At 39.8% G+C, this 16050-nt stretch overlaps 1 protein-coding gene across 6 annotated transcripts in view; it reads left to right on the top strand.

The window, feature by feature from the left end:
- Positions 1 to 16050, top strand: part of grm3 (glutamate receptor, metabotropic 3) — a 41473-nt gene that overhangs the window by 6407 nt on the left and 19016 nt on the right. For 2 of the 6 annotated variants that reach the window (XM_063479785.1, XM_063479786.1), the window contains exons 3-5: positions 3406 to 3465; positions 12231 to 12782; positions 13867 to 14010. In XM_063479785.1, the coding sequence (XP_063335855.1) occupies positions 12471 to 12782; positions 13867 to 14010 (456 nt within the window). In that variant the 5' untranslated portion in view covers positions 3406 to 3465; positions 12231 to 12470. Of the gene's footprint in view, positions 1 to 3203; positions 3305 to 3405; positions 3466 to 12230; positions 12783 to 13866; positions 14011 to 16050 lie in introns of those variants that run through there. The other 4 variants (XM_063479790.1, XM_063479788.1, XM_063479789.1 and 1 more) reach the window with 3 other exon arrangements.

Here is a 16050-nt window from a genome sequence, read left to right as displayed (position 1 = left end):
GGCCAGACTGTGCTGAACTGATAGGACAGCAACAGCAACTCATATAACTCTAGCTGAAACCAAGCTACACAGAAATGCCTCTCTGACCACACAACATATCGATCCTTAAAGCAGATGAGCTACAGCAGCAGAAGACTTCACTGGATGCCGCTCCTGTCAGCTAAGAACTGAGGCTTTAATTTGCATAGGTGCACCAAAATTAAATAAAGAAATGTTGCCTGATATGATGAGTCTTGATCTCTGCTGGATGAAAATCTCAGAGGAATGTTTCCAGCACCAAATTAAGGCAGTTTTGCAGGCCAAAGGGGATCCAAGACCACAAGGAGCAAGGTGTACCTAAAGTGGTCTGTGTGTGTATGCTTTATGGTTGTTGCTTAAAAGTCAGCTTGTTTTTGAGCTTTTATAATTTCTCACATATGACCCAATACACTTAATGTTGCACTAAGTACTTAAAAATTCTCACTTCAGGTCTTATTTATATACATTTGTGCATATACGCTTTTAGTGGGTATGCATTTGTTTTGGGTTTTTTTGTCTTGTTTGATATTGATAGTCACTCATAGTAAAAAAGTAAAAATAAAATCCTCCCTTGCTTTAAAACATAAAAATTTATATAATATTCACAAGGCAGAAAGACGAAACTGAGGTTTTTAATATAGTTAAATAAAGAGTTCCTGTTTAAATTCAGTCGACTGAACTTTTTGTGCTGATGTGGGAACAATGAATTTTACAATTACAGTGATGAGGATTCCAGGGCTAATGTGGGAGGGCAAATCATAAACTTAGTACATCATTTAAATTCTAATAATTAGTGAGGAATGTCGGCGGTAATTGGTTTTTGCACATAACCACCTAACCGAAATCAAGCAAAGCCAACCAACATTTGCTCCTATCTGAAAGGCTTTTGTCTCTGTCCAACTCAATTAAATGTACTCTTCTAACAGCCTCAGATAGCTTATACTGTGGTCAACACTCCATTACTCTCTACCTGTCTATTAAAGCTCTGTGCACCTCATGTATCGACCATGCTGATGACAGAGTGGCAAGCTGTGTGAACATGAATTAAGTAGGGTACCACAAGATCTGTGCCATGGTGAGTTAGACTGATGCGTCATGATGTCTCACAGGGTCATTACATGACAGTTAAGTTGATAGATGCAATCCACTGAGGAGTAATTCTACTTCTGACAGGTCCACTGCCTTTTATAGTGATAAACTGCAGGTCTGATGGATGCTTTCACACATTTCCCCACCCTTTTCTGTTTTTAGGTTGAACAGACATTCTTTAATGTTTAAATCATGCAGTCAGACGTGCTGGAGATCACAAAACCCAGGGAATGCACACATACAGAGACATCTGATTGAAACTTAGTGGGAAAGGATAAAATATTAATCGATTTTCAACACAATGTGGAATAATTTCTAAATTCTTTTTGTTTTATTTTTGTCAATTAAATGTAAAAGTTTCTCAGATGTTGGGTGACGTTACTCTTTCTTTGCAATCAGCTATCAACAACTCAAACATATTGGAGTTACGGTGATAAAATAGAGGAAAAACAGAGACAAATGTGCATATTTTATATGTTTGAACACCTTGTTTAACATTGTAACTTGACACGAGACTCGAACGAAGCAGAGTTGAAATGAAATTAAAACTATTAATGCAATTTCTGTCACTTAATGCATTTTCATGGTTAAGTTCAAACCATTTTGGAGGTCTCGCTGTACCTCAACTTACAAAAAACAGAGCGCTAAGTACTCCCTCTGCAGACTTTTTGTGGTGCTCGAAGGTTAAAAGCTCTTTTAGTAGAGGATCCTTTTGGAGTACCCACTGCACATGAGAGCAAAGTCTAGTCTGTGTAGCTCTAAAGTGCTCTATACGGGTTAAACCTATTTTCATTATAAATTTACTTCCGAGTATGTAACAGAAGGAGGATTGTGCATTCTATTATGAGAAACCAGAGTTCAGAGGCTGTGTGGTTAATATTTGCAATTCAAGTTATCTCTAAGGTCCATTTCTATGTCATGTCTAACATGATACCACCTTTAACCTTGGACCCTAATGGAGGTCAGAAATATACCAATTGATCAATACAGGAAAGGCCGAGCTGAGTACCTGATTATTGATTTTAACTGGTAAATGGTAATAAAAGATGGCATACTAAGCAGAGCTATAAAATGCAGGTAAGATTTAGTATGAACTTATTTATAAGACTTTTTTTTTTAAACCATGTAGATTTATGCGCTAACACTAAAGGGTTGGAGGGTTGTGCATCATGTCTTGCTCGTTGTTTGGTTGTTGTATTTTGTGAGATGTTTCTGTCCTATTTATGGATCATCAGTCTTTCCTGCCTAAAACGCACTTTGTAAATAATTAATGGTCACAGCCCATTGCACCCGTTACACTGTCAGAAGTCTAGGACACCAGTTCTACACTCATATGTACGCGCGCACACACATACGCACACACACACACACACGCAGGTCATTGTTTTGTGAGTGGGAAAATAAAAAGTACACTTTTCACACAATTTGAAAAGGCTACACCGCACCCCGTCTTTAACAATTCATACACCTTGAATTCACATTCACTTAACAGTAGTAAGTACCACTGTTCTTACTTGGCCTTAAAAGATAAGAATGAGAAAGGAGAAAGAGATGGAAGGAGGCTGAAACACACAAAGCCACTGATGAATTAACTGATAAAGCTCTGACAGTGTGCACCGTCTTCTAAGGGGTCTGTTGTTCAGCACACAGCAGCAAAGCTTCTGATGCTACATCCATTCTCTTTCTCTTAAAAAGGAAAGAAAGAAAGACCTCACACACACACACACACACACACACACATACATACAGTGTCTTCTCATACTGTGAGATTCATGTCATTGGAGCAGCTTTCAGTTCTGTCAGATCTGTAATAGTCAGATAAACAGGCACATACACACACACACACACAGTCAGTGGAAACACACAGGTTGTGGGGCTATCTCTCCTCTCAGCGTACCGTGGTCCATCGACCCTGCATGGCTGCTCTCAGCTGGATACGTGTCATCCACAGCAGCCCTGCCTGTTAGGGAGAGAGTGAGGGCTGCAGTGGGTGTAAGGGAGGTGGAAATAAATGGGAAGAGTGGAGTACCAGCAAAGGAGGGGGGTGGAGGAAGGGATGCAGGGAAGCTGCTTTGGAGCAACCAGAGGATGTAACATGAGAAGCAAAAGAGGAGTGTGGTTTGACTTGAGCAGGGTCAGAGGTGAAATAGGGTTGTCTGTCAGATGTTACTCTGCATCATAGCTCCCAAGGAGAAGGGTCAGTAGTCTTCCTGCTCTCTCCTTTTAGTCAACAGCGCTGTTATTTTCTGCCTGTTCTTTACTCACCTCATGTATCCCCTCCCCATATCTCTCTAATAGGGCACTTTGATGATGTTGCTATGTGCCAGCTGGTGTCTTCTCCCATCCTTTTCAATTCAGGTAAGGCAGTTAATAGCTATGCGTGCCTATCTAATGCAAAGGTAGATGTCTGCATGTCAGTCTGTGAATTAACTGTAAAAAAGAGGTCCTGGTTTTACAGGGAGCACATATCCTGTTTATTTTTGTTTGTTTGTTTGCTTGTTTGGGCAGATGTAAAGACTTCTTGTCTCCCTTGCTTAAAGTTACAGCACATAGCAGCACATAGTGCACATATCAACAAACCACACCAAACCAAAAAAATGTTTGCTTTAAATTTTGTACGGGTGCATCTTATTTCTCAAGAATAAACAAGTAAAATGTGTGTTGGTAGTAGTTTGGTAAGTTTGTTACCTTGGACTTAGTTTGGTGGCAAAGGATACTTTTGCTTGTTTGTTTTGTTTTGTTTGGTCATGCTTAAATATGCAGCAGATGGGACAGAAAGCATTTTGATGTGCACTTTCATGGGCCTAATTAGGGGTTTAATCATTCAGAAACAAAGATTTAATCAACGGTCTTCGTCACATTTCGATGTGCCAATTTCATGACATTCCATCCAGGCGAAGGGCACACTGGATGTGATTGGATTTCACTTTTACTTTACAATCATTCTCAATCATAAAATGTCAAAGTGTCTTTGGAGAAATGTTATATTCCCAAAGAATGGCACCATGCAGTACAAAAGAAAGAAAGGAAAAAAGCTGTTAACCACTAATGTGGCAAAGGGTGTGTTTTGTGATGTAGTGGTAGTGAGAGTTATTTCATTCTCTATAAAGATTAGTACCAGTTTGTGTTTTCCTGCCCCACCAAAAAAAACAAGCTGAGGTCAAAACTACTCAGCGTTTTAAATAAGTATTTTTAATACAGCCTCTGTCACTGCTCTGCATGAAAAACCCAAGGCTTATTGTCCTGTACTTTAACCTCCTTGGAAACATTTTCAGTAATGGAAAAAGGGACAAAAAGATTTTCTGTTACACAGTGTGTGCTCCACTTGCACAGTTGCTCTTGAGAAAGGAAGCTGGGTTTGGGAACTTTCCAAGAGGTTATAATGAAGCAAACATTCAATTTCAGCGGACACCATGAGATAGTGTAAAAGTGCTGGGAGATATTATTTGACACATTTCTGGGAAGTTGACCTCAAGAGCTGCCAATTATAGCAAAGCATGCTTTCAAAGGAGTGCATTGGAGGAACTCTTATAGTTCTAGCTCCATAAATATACAATTTTAAACTCAACAACACACATCCATAAGCATGTACTTACACCAAGACACCCTCAAAACAAACACATAGCCACATCTGCAGCCTCTTGCAGTGTTGTCCTCAAAACTAATCTCATGACAGTGTTCTCTTTTTTTAGACTCAATAATATAATTACTAATAATGATATTATTCTTATTCTTCTTATTATTTTTATTATTGTTATTATCAATTTTAATTTTTAGAGGCTATATTTATAGGGACTCCAGCTTTTTCAAGGGAATACTGGAAATCATTCAAGGAGGATCTATTTTTTTCTCTCCAATACAGACACACATCAAGGATGTGTGACGGTTTTGAGAATTGATATAAATCTTTCATTGACACCATCAATGTCATCCCCCATGTCCCTCCAAAATATAGAAATTAAGTGGAATTAAATATCCATGTCAGGTAATCTCCTGTCAGAATTTGACAGGAACATCACAGTTATATAAATAATATATGCCCATATAAATGATATAAATTTTACAGTTCAAATTATGTATTAGTACTCCTGCCTTGCCTACAGTAAGCATTTATTATGTATCATATAACCTGATTTTGTGTGTCCTTTACGTGCTTCCTGACCACACTCATTCAGATCTCTGTTGGTTGATGCACAAGGAAGCTAAGACATAGAAATAGTCTGCTTTTAGGTCAACCCCTCAGAGAAGCAGAGGTGTGTGTTTGTGCATGTGTGTGTGCACGTGTGTGGGTGGGTGTTTGTCTGGGTGTGTGCGTTCGTCTGTATGTGTGTGATATTACAGAGCAGAGTTGTAAAGGTATGGCAGCCGCCTGAAGAAAAATTTGAGCTGCCTGCATCTAAGAGAAGCTTTCATCCTCCTACCTGCCCACTAAAGAGGGGAGACTTACTCTCTCGCTTTCTCTTACACATGTGCGCGCGTGCACACACGCACATAAACACACACAGATAAAGTAGCAATCAAGAGAAATTTTACCATGAGCTTGCTCCCTGGTCTAGATTGATTTTTCTAGTCACAACGTCAACCTCCAGCTTCTGTCTTATCTCTCCTGAGGATTGCAGGAGAGGCACGAGTGGCAGAATTCAAAAGAAGTGAGCTATGTCTTACTCAAGCCTTGTGAGTGACTTTTTAGTAGCCAAATGCAAACTCAACAACACAGAGAGAATGAGGGAGGCTAACAGGATTGCTTCTTGGGGTTGACAGCATTTCTGGCTAAGATCAGACATCCTGGTGATGGGGTCAAGGTGTGTGTGCACACAAAATTCTGTTTGCTTGCTTGTATTTGTTAATTTACTGATGGGTAATTTCACTGCAATTGAAGGGGGAAAAGCATTAGATCTTATATATCTTATGATTATACCTTCAAAACAATTGCTGTGGACAAAATAGACATCAGCGATATAATCTGGCACTTTGACAAGTCAGCAAAGCAACAGCCTGATGAGAGTGTATAAGTTGAACAAATAAACAAATGCTCTATACTCATGGCCATTGCATTAGGTACATCTGTCCCACTGCTTGTTACCATAAATAGCTTTTTTAATCAGTGGCAGCAACCCAGTGCATTAAAATCATGAGGACCTCCTGAAGTTCAATCCAAGTATTAAAATGGGGAAGTAAGGTAATTTTAGTGACTTTAAACATGACATGGTCTTGGTACTTCAAAAACTAGTGATTTACTGGGATTCTCCCATGCAAGCATCTCCAGGCTTTACAAAGAATTATCAGAAGAAGAGAAAATATCCATTAAGCAGCAGTTCTCAGGTTAAAAATGCCTTGTTGTACCAGAGGTCAGAGGATAATGGTCAGACTGCCCTGAGCTGTTAGGTAACCAACAGCACCAGAAGACCACACCGGGTGCCACTTCTGTTAGCTAACAACAGGAATATGAGGCTATAATTTGCACCTGCAAATGTAATGGTGCAGGGGATATTGTCTTGACACGCTTTGCGACCTTTACTACCCACTGAGCTTGATTTAAATGACACAGTCCACTTGATCGTTGCCAACCAATGTTCATTATGACCTTTATGACCACAGTGTTATCCTAACGGCTGTTTCCAGCAGGACAACCTCCCATGTGACAAAGCTCAGACCATCTCAGACTGGTTTCCTAAACACGACAGTGAGATACTCAAAGGGCCTCTACAGTCACCAGATCTCAAACCAACAGAGCACCTTTGGATGCTGTAGAGCAGGCAATTCACATCACTGATGTGTGGCTGACAAATATACTGCAACTTCATAAAGCTGTCATGTCAATATGGACCTAAAAATGTTTCCAGCACCTTGTTGAATCTATGCCAAGAAGACTTAGGACAGTTGTGAATGCAAAAGGGGGTCCAACATGATAATAGCACCTACCACCTCATAAGGTGTACCTAATAAAGTGGCAGGTGAGTGTAATTTATTTAAGGCATGTAAGGGTTTTTTTGACAGTCTTGTATTTCCAAATTGTGCTAACAACACATCAAGAATCCTGTAACCTGTATCCTGTTGATACCTTTATGTGTCCATGAGCAAATTATCTGTTACTTTAAACACTACACACATTTTTAAGTGAACAAATCAGTCTTTTTGTTCAATTGAAGAATTCCAGGAAAGTCTTCTTGAGGTCTTATCTTCTGCAACACTTGCATTATGCAATGAAATCATAAACTGCCAGCTTGTTCTGGGACAATGTATGGTTTTTAAGATTCTTCACAAGGATCTTGGTTTGTTGAAATAACTTTATAAGTATTTTTTAGGTGTTTTAGCCATAAACCATCATAAAAAGCACACGTTGATTATCCCCTCAAAGTAATTTGCATTTAGCTAGTTAGTAAGTAAGTATGCAAGTAAGCATAATTTCTTTTTACTGATGTGTAGTATTGTTTCACACGGGTCTTGGGAAGATTAAAGTGCTCTGATGCAAAATATTAATTCAAGCCCCTCTTAAATGAAGTTAAAAAAAATCTGATATAAAACACAAGCCACTAGACCAGCCTCCTAAAAGCAGGACAAGTTTTGTCTCATTAGCCTACTCTTGCATGCATTATTGCTAACTTACACATGCTAGGTCTTAATAAATAGAGCAGCTAACATTTGCAGTGACCTTGTTCCCATGTGCCTATACTGTTAGAACCTATCAGAATGCACCAGCATATGATAACACAGCATTACTGCTTGCTTAACTAACATTAGTCAATAAACCAGCGGACCTCAAATATACAGGCGCTTACACTAGCACAGATTTGTAATATCCCCCAAGACTGGATATTAGAAAAAAATGCAGACTTCAGACCCAGAAGCTACCTTCATCATTTAAATAAAGTCTAAATTTGCTAGCGTCATTTTGTAAACACCTTCACTGTAATCCTTTGCTGTTCTTGCTGCCATAACAGTCTGACAGTTGAACACTTATTCAACACGATGAATAAGTGTTCATCGTGTTGAACACTTATTAAATAGCTGTGGCCTTCTTTTTGCATGCTATCCATGCAAAAAGAAGGCCACAGTGGAGCGACTATGCTTGGATCGTACGGCGCTACACAAACCTATACCCACTCCCAGGGTATGCTTGATCATCTAAATAAAATTGGTTTGTGAATTAATCATGTTTCTTGTTCATGATGTTTAAGGATTGGCCAAAAGTAGCATAAAAACTATTCATCTTACAGATGATACTTGGAATTCTGGGACATCTAAATAGCATTGTAGCGAGATAGCGAAACAGTATCATTTCAATCTGTTATAAAGTTCAAGGTCAACATTATTTTCATTCAAATTAGTCATACAATCACATTTTTATGGCCTGACTCCCTTAAGACAAAGGACACAGGCTATATATACAATGGGCAAGATAGTACAAAAACATAAAATGCACTGCTGGTGGTAAAGTTTGGGTCTTTGTTTGGTCTAATCATTATGAAGTTAGACCAAACCATTCTTGCTACTGCCTTTGTGGTTCTTTCAGGCAGCCATCCTGAGCTGTCAGTTTGCCAAACCACACTACGAATAAGCCTGTCAAAACACTCCCGATGGCACTCCATTAAAAGTACACAAGATACTCATGCCAAAATTCTTGAAACCCTCAGAATACAATCTCTGCTGTGCCTTATTGAATGCAGTTAATGTTGAGCAACAATGTGAGGGTGTCTGTGATGTGTAAACCTAGAAATCTAAAACTGTCCACAAGAGATGACCAACTGATGGAAATAAGAATATGATTTTCTTTGATCTTTCTAAATGATTTCTTTTGTTTTATTGATATTTGGGGAGAGGTTTTTCTCTTTGCGCCATATGGTTAGGTCTTCCACTTGCTCTCTATAGTGCCTCTCACCACTGTTGCTTATTAGTCTCATCTCTGTGGTGTCATCTGCAAATTTTATGATTCTGTTGTTGTCATATTTGGCAACACATTTCTGTGTAAACAGACTGTACTCTAGGGGACTCAGAGAGCAGCCCTAAGGCATGCATTGTAGATGAGAATGGTTTACCTATTCTCACAGTCTAGGAACTGCTTCCCAGAAAATTGTATTGAAAGCAAATCTCTAATCAATAAACAAAAATGTAATTTATGTATTTTTGATTTCAAGGTGTACTAAAGCAGTGTGCAAGGAAATGATATAGCATCACCTGGAACAGTAGGTAAATAATATAATAAATAATGTGTGGAGGATGGCAGCAATGCAAGCAAATCTATGAGTCCTAATCCTTTGAGAAGTTTTACGATCGGTCTCTGTCACCTGTAGACCAGCCTCACTGGGTTGGCTCTGGGGTGCTGCCACTGGCTCTAAGTTGTGAGTTTCAAAGCTAGTATAAAAATTGCTCAACTCATCTGGGAGAGAGGCACAGATGCTGATAGCTACACTAGGTTTTGTTACTTATTTCTTGATTTAAAATTAGTGGTACACTTTGTCCAAATAAGCACACACACACACACACACACATTTGCACATGTATCAAATGTTGTTGTTGGGTAAGAACGAGTAGCACTGGAATATGGATATTCACAAAGAATTTAAGATAGTCACTGACCATTCCACTAACCTTGAAAAAATTGTAGCCCTGGGGCCCATGCTGCTTTAATGTGGCCTTGGCTGTATTGTCCTCACAGTCGGCTTCACTTTCTGCTTGTAGGCATGAAGCAAGAGCACTGACAGGTAGTTGGATTTCCCAAAGTAAGGTGAGGTTTTTGCCTCTGGTTATGCAGGTGAAATGCAGAAAAAGTTTTGATAGCACAGATTTTAAGTTACAGAAGTCAGAATATCTCCTGTGTGATAATGGCTCCATACAGATCATTCAGTGCCTCTGCAGCAACATCTCACAAAGGGGATTATCTTAGAGGTAGAATAACCTGCGCCTTTTTCTTAAGCTGTTTCAGAAGTGGAAGGCCATAGTAAAAGACTAGTTAAAATAAGCAGACAGTGACCTGTCAGTAAAGAACCCCGAACAGAACAGAACACACAACGGCTCTTTGTATCCTTTGAGAGCTGGTTCAGATGTGAGGTTCAGTCCCCTTTTTCCTTGAGCACTGGATGTTGGCATGAAATCAGCCATTCGTTTTGTGGAATAGCAGTGACATATGAAATGAAAACAAGTGAGTGAGAGCATCCCACAGCCTCCTCCCACCCTGTTGGATTCCTCCAGCAGCATGGCTGTGTGCTGTTATTTTAAAACCAGCATGCTGATGTTTAGGAGTTCTATACCATACTAAACAAGTTTGTCATATGAACATTTGTTAAGTAGATTAAATACTAATCAAAGGTATTATAGTGCTTGCTCTGGAAAATAAAAATAAAAAAGAACATTAAATTGTGAAATTTTATATCAATTAATCCACTAGCTCAGACTATTCATTTTCCAAAAATGTCAACCTCAAAGGGAGAAGCACTAGTTAATTTCTACTAGCACTAGGGAAATCCATCAAATAATTGCAAAGGCCTTTCAGTGTTGATAGTATTCAGTGTTCTCTATACTTCTGATATGATACATCATTTTGTACTGGTGACATGTGACAACGTCTGCCATAAAGATTTAGAAACAAAAGCAATTTATCAGCAACTTAATGTGATTGGTTGTGGTTAAAAGAAACAACACTGACTATTAACTAACTGCAAACTGTGGTAAATGTTTTGCTGATCCACCAAGTCAGTACCACCTGCCATTTTTCCCATCACGATGGCTACTGTATGAGGTTTTTCACTTGATCTTGAAACATAAAATATGTTGTTTTGGGCATTTGCTGGAAAAAAATCGCTTTCCCACACACCCGAGGGAGGTTGGTTAGCAAAAACTGATGATGAGTTACAAACAGTGTTTTTTATTGTGGAATGAACAGTTCCTTAATTGTCAGCTCCCTAACTCCATATATTCTGATTATCCCTAAAAAAAAGCTAGAGACATTGCCTAGCTGTAGGGAAGTTGATTTGCTCTATTACAGCACACTTGGCATACATTATTATATACTAAGATTTAAGATGACGAGATACCTTATCAATACCTGTTCTAAATGCAAAGGCCATAGTGATGCATTGTAATAGTACACATAATATATCAAGGTGCCTTGTCTTTACTTGTTAAAATACTGATCTCAGTACACTAACCTTAACGACTCCCAACAGAATATTTCCCTTGCAAATGCCCACAGCTCTGCACTTCAGCTTGCAATGCATGGATGCTGCTAAAGCTAAAACATTTTTACAGGACAAAACCCCCTCCAGAGCTACAGAAGCTCTTGTATAAATCTTACCTTTATACTCTAAGTTGTACTGTCCAAACATGTAAACTGAAAAATCTGTAGAGTACAGTCTTTAACATTTAGCTCAAATATTTCATATATTTTAGGCTGACTTTGACAAAAATGGAGGTGGAGCACATTAGTGAAGAAAACAGTCAAAACACAGCTTTAATTGAGTTGTAAGATGAGTAAGTAGCATCAGCTGTTGTTGGCCTCATTGTTGTCAGACAGCTTCTTTCATGGTAAAATGCATTCAGCCCTCACTCTGTAATTATGCAAGGGAGAGGGGGAGCAATAAATCTGATAACACACACACGCACACACATGCACACATATACTTAGGGGTATAAACTCATGGACAAGCGGAGAATTGCTGGAACAGAGATGAGATTAGAGAAGCTTTTCTGATCTGTGGCATGAGAAGACTTGGCTCGTGTATCAACCAGCCATCTAAGCTGGCTTATCCTGATACAACCAGGGGCAGACACCCTACACACACACACATACGCGTGCACACATGTGCACACTTACAATAAGAAAGTTTACCGGGTGATGTAAGGGAGGAGGAGGTTGGAGAAGAGTGGGGTAAAATCTCCAAACAATTCCATATCCCTGTTAGTCATGGCCTTGCTTTGCCTGTAAAGCAGAAATGACTGAGCCCTTGTTAACAGTGTCCCCAAACTCCACTAAAATGTCTACTTTGCTGTCTTTCTACTTCATTGTACCACAAAAAGTATTTCAGCTTTTAGATTTGCCCTGTGGCATGTGGACTGACAAACTTATATCCCACTCTTCTTCCCTCCTCTCTTTTCTCCTCCTCTCTTCTCCCTCCTTCTGCAAGCAGAACTGATGCCCAGATGGTGTGCCCCTCCATGTGTGGTCCAGTTCAGTTCTCCCTGACCGTTTCATGGGCCACAAAACAACCCAAGAATCCACGGCCGCTGCCTGACTCAACCCCACTGAGCACTGTCCACTTCACTCGTAACCCCTCACCCCTAACCTTAACCCTTAGCCCTTCACTTCCCTCTGTCTCGCTCTCTGTCACGCCTGTTCTTGCGTTCTGACAATCCTCCCTGAGCACAACATGGTGGCCCGCATTCCCTTTCTTGTTTTGGTCATGATGTGTCAAGGCGTTTTGCTCTCAGACCCACCCCAGTCACGTCGGGAGATCCGCATCGAGGGTGACCTGGTGCTCGGCGGCCTGTTTCCAGTGCATGAAAAAGGAGCTGGCATGGAGGAATGTGGCCGTGTTAATGAGGACAGAGGGATCCAGAGGCTGGAGGCCATGCTGTTTGCCATAGACAGAATCAACTCGGACAAAGCTTTGCTACCAGGGGTCTCCCTAGGGGTCCACATTCTTGATACCTGCTCCAGAGATACCTATGCACTTGAACAGGTGGGTGAAGATTGCCATTGTGCATCAATGGCAGATGATGAATCTAGACAGTGTACAAATGTAATTTTCTGCCATATGGTAGTTTTCCTGCACACCTAAAATTTAGTCTCACTACCACAAAATTAGATCGCATCATAATCATATCTTACAGATGTAAGTCAAAGTCAGTTTAAAGGACATTTAAAGTAAACACATGACAGCACTGAAAGTAATCAAATCCCCACAAAAGCACATTGGTGAAATATCGGGATAATCCATGTGAATGCTGATGTAACTTTTTAGGTATAGCACAGTTAAAATCTAATTAGTTGTTTTGTGCTCCTGGGCGACTTGAACTTTTGCTATATTTTGTCTTTAAAAAGTTGCTCATCTAAGTAATTTGTGGCCTCAGAAGTTAAATGTGCAACGTTTCCATTTTAAATTGAGTAAAACTATAGGCTCTCATTAAAAGGTAATATTCAGGTGAAGTAAATGTACCTCAAAATTCTATTTTATTCACAAAGGAAAAAGGATATTGCCTCGAATGATAACAGCAAATCTGTGACGAGAAAGATAGATTGAAGCTATTTTCGATGGGGGAAATGAGCCAGATAAAAAGAAAGGATGGCACTTTCCCCTCAAGGATTGTTATCTTCAAAAAAAAATCTTCTTATTGCTGAGCTATTTAGGTATGATGCATCTAGTGATCTTACGCAATGAGCTCTGTGACTGATTGCATAAACCTTGAATTGTTGACATCTGGTTTCTCTAAACAGGTTGTGGATTTATAACTTGTTTTCCACAGCAGTTTAAATACAGTATAATCTGCCTTGGTCTCGTATGAGTTAATTTACAATTTGGACCCTGTACTGAAATGAATCAACCTCATGTGTGAAGCAATAGATTTTCATTGTCCTTTCAAGAAGAGTGAAACTTTGCATTAAAAAATAACCTCAAAGTATTCAACTTTTATTTATGTAGCACATTCATTACAGCAAAAATACTTCAAAGGCTGATTAAGAATTACTAGATAACATAGACCATATTGTACCCTACATGATCCATTACACTTGTTCTAAAATATCTGTGTCTCTGTGTTGCCCAGGCTCTGGAGTTCGTAAGAGCCTCTCTCACCAAGGTGGACGACACAGAGTTCATCTGTCCCGATGGATCATATGCTTTGCAGGACGACAGCCCGCTTGCAATCGCAGGAGTCATAGGAGGATCTTTTAGCAGTGTCTCTATACAGGTAACAAAAGTACAGAAGTAGTTATACAAACAACAATCACTGTGATCATCTACTTTTAACTTTCTCATTAACTTTTTGCTTATTCTCCCATGACCAAGGGTTAAAGTGACATTTTCCATTTCTGCTGTTTTCATATTTATGTGACTGCGTATGTATGTGTATGTCTATTTCTTAGAATCAAGCTCCATCGGTGTGCTCCTGTGTGTTTTCCCAGCCCGTGTAGCTCTTGTCATAGAACTATGTAATTTGCATAGTTTAGCATAAAACCTCCTTCTCCCTTACTCCTCTGTGACTGCACAAAAGCCTCCTCCTATCAGTCCTTAAATCCCTAATCTCTGAAACTGTCTCTCTGTCTTCTCTTTCTCACCCTGCCCTGTCTTTTTCTCTCTCTTCCATTTTATATATTGCTTTTTTTCTCTCCTCTAAATCTTTGCTCTCTCACTTCTCATAACTTCCTGCTTCCCTTTTTTTTCCTCCATATTTATATGCATTCTGAGGCATCCCTCCCGGCTATTTGGGGAGATCTCAGCGTATGCTGACCTCAGCCCCCTTCTTTTCCTCCTCCTCCTTCCTGGGGCAGCCATTGTTAACACATCTGCACTGCCTCTTGTCCTTCATCAGACATAATTATGCTTTGTTTTCTTGCGGCTCATTTTTGTTGGCCTTTGTTGCTGGTTTTTTTTTATCGTTTTGTTTTGGGTTTTTTTTTTTATCTAAACAGCAACCGTGTTTACAAGACCTGAACTGTGTGCTGTTTTGTGATCTAATGCCAGTGAAGCTAATCCAGCTACTCCTTCATGCCTTTGTACTTGGCCAGTCTGTCTGTGGCTTCCAAATGAAGTAATAGGGAATTATTTTATGTTTAACCATGCACTACTAAACTCCAGTGCCTTGAAGGCATTTACTTAGCGAGCATGATTCCTCCCCTCTACTCATTCATGTCTCTGTGTATATGTCTCTGCATGCGCGTGTGTGTGTGTCTCTGTGTGTGCATGTGTGTGACTTGCATTCCAAGGAGAAAACGCACAGAACCCCTCCTCTGCACCATTTTTCCGTCCTTTACTTTCATTTCTTTCCATATCAACATCCAGCCCATTCCTATGCATTTCTCCCTTCCCTCTCTCTCTCACAAGGGAAGAAGGCAGCTTTCGCTAACAGAGTAAACTCTCCGTGTCCCTACACACAGCCCTCTTAGGTAGCTGGTCATTGTTCAGTGGCAGGTAATGGAGCAATGCGGTTACATTTTGCAGCGTGACCTTCCGTGACATTTAAGTCAAGTGCCATCTTAAACCCATAAAACCTGCCTGAAGAACTATAAGCAGCCATCAGTGCGTGCGTGTACGTGCTAGTGTATGTCAGCGCAGGTGTTGGCGTAAGTGTCGGCCTGTTCTGGCGCACATCGGTGTATGTATGTGAGCGTGTGCTCTAATCTTCTGCATTATTAGTCTAATGAGATTCTGACATGTTGTCAAAACAGCTCATCAGCTGAGCTATGAATGAAATATAGAAAAGCACAGACTGATGCGCTCTAAAAGGATTAAACTGAGGCGGGAACAGAATGGCTGTGTAGTTTGTGTTTATTTGTGGGTGCCTGTGCATGTTTGATTGTGTATGTTTACATGTCTTTGTGAGCGCGAGGATGTCTTCCAGTCGTATCTCTACTGTTTGTGTGACACCTGTGATTGAAACTGCAATAAACAGAACATGACCATAGCCCAATCAATAGTAAAAGGGAATGCGATATAGACGCTACTAGAGCTCAGGCACCCGTCACTAATAAATGATTCACCATGTGCATACGTACTTGCTGTGTTTTCTTTTATCTTCATGTTACGCAAGAAGCAACTTCTACAAGCAGAGATCTTCAATATATGTTGCCATTTTCCATATGGAAAAAAAAAATCTCTTCTCAGCTTTTGTTAAAAATATTTGATTAAGTGCCTTGCACTCAAAGGTTAAGATCACTTGAAACAGATAAACACTTACACTAACTTTAAATAACTAAGCGCAAGAAGCTTTAGCAGTTTCAAACTGATGCTA

Source organism: Pelmatolapia mariae, linkage group LG7 (assembly GCF_036321145.2).
Source record: "Pelmatolapia mariae isolate MD_Pm_ZW linkage group LG7, Pm_UMD_F_2, whole genome shotgun sequence".
NCBI classification, from domain to species: domain Eukaryota; kingdom Metazoa; phylum Chordata; class Actinopteri; order Cichliformes; family Cichlidae; genus Pelmatolapia; species Pelmatolapia mariae.
Note: the sequence above shows the minus strand (reverse complement) of the source record. Positions and strands in the feature narration are given on the sequence as shown.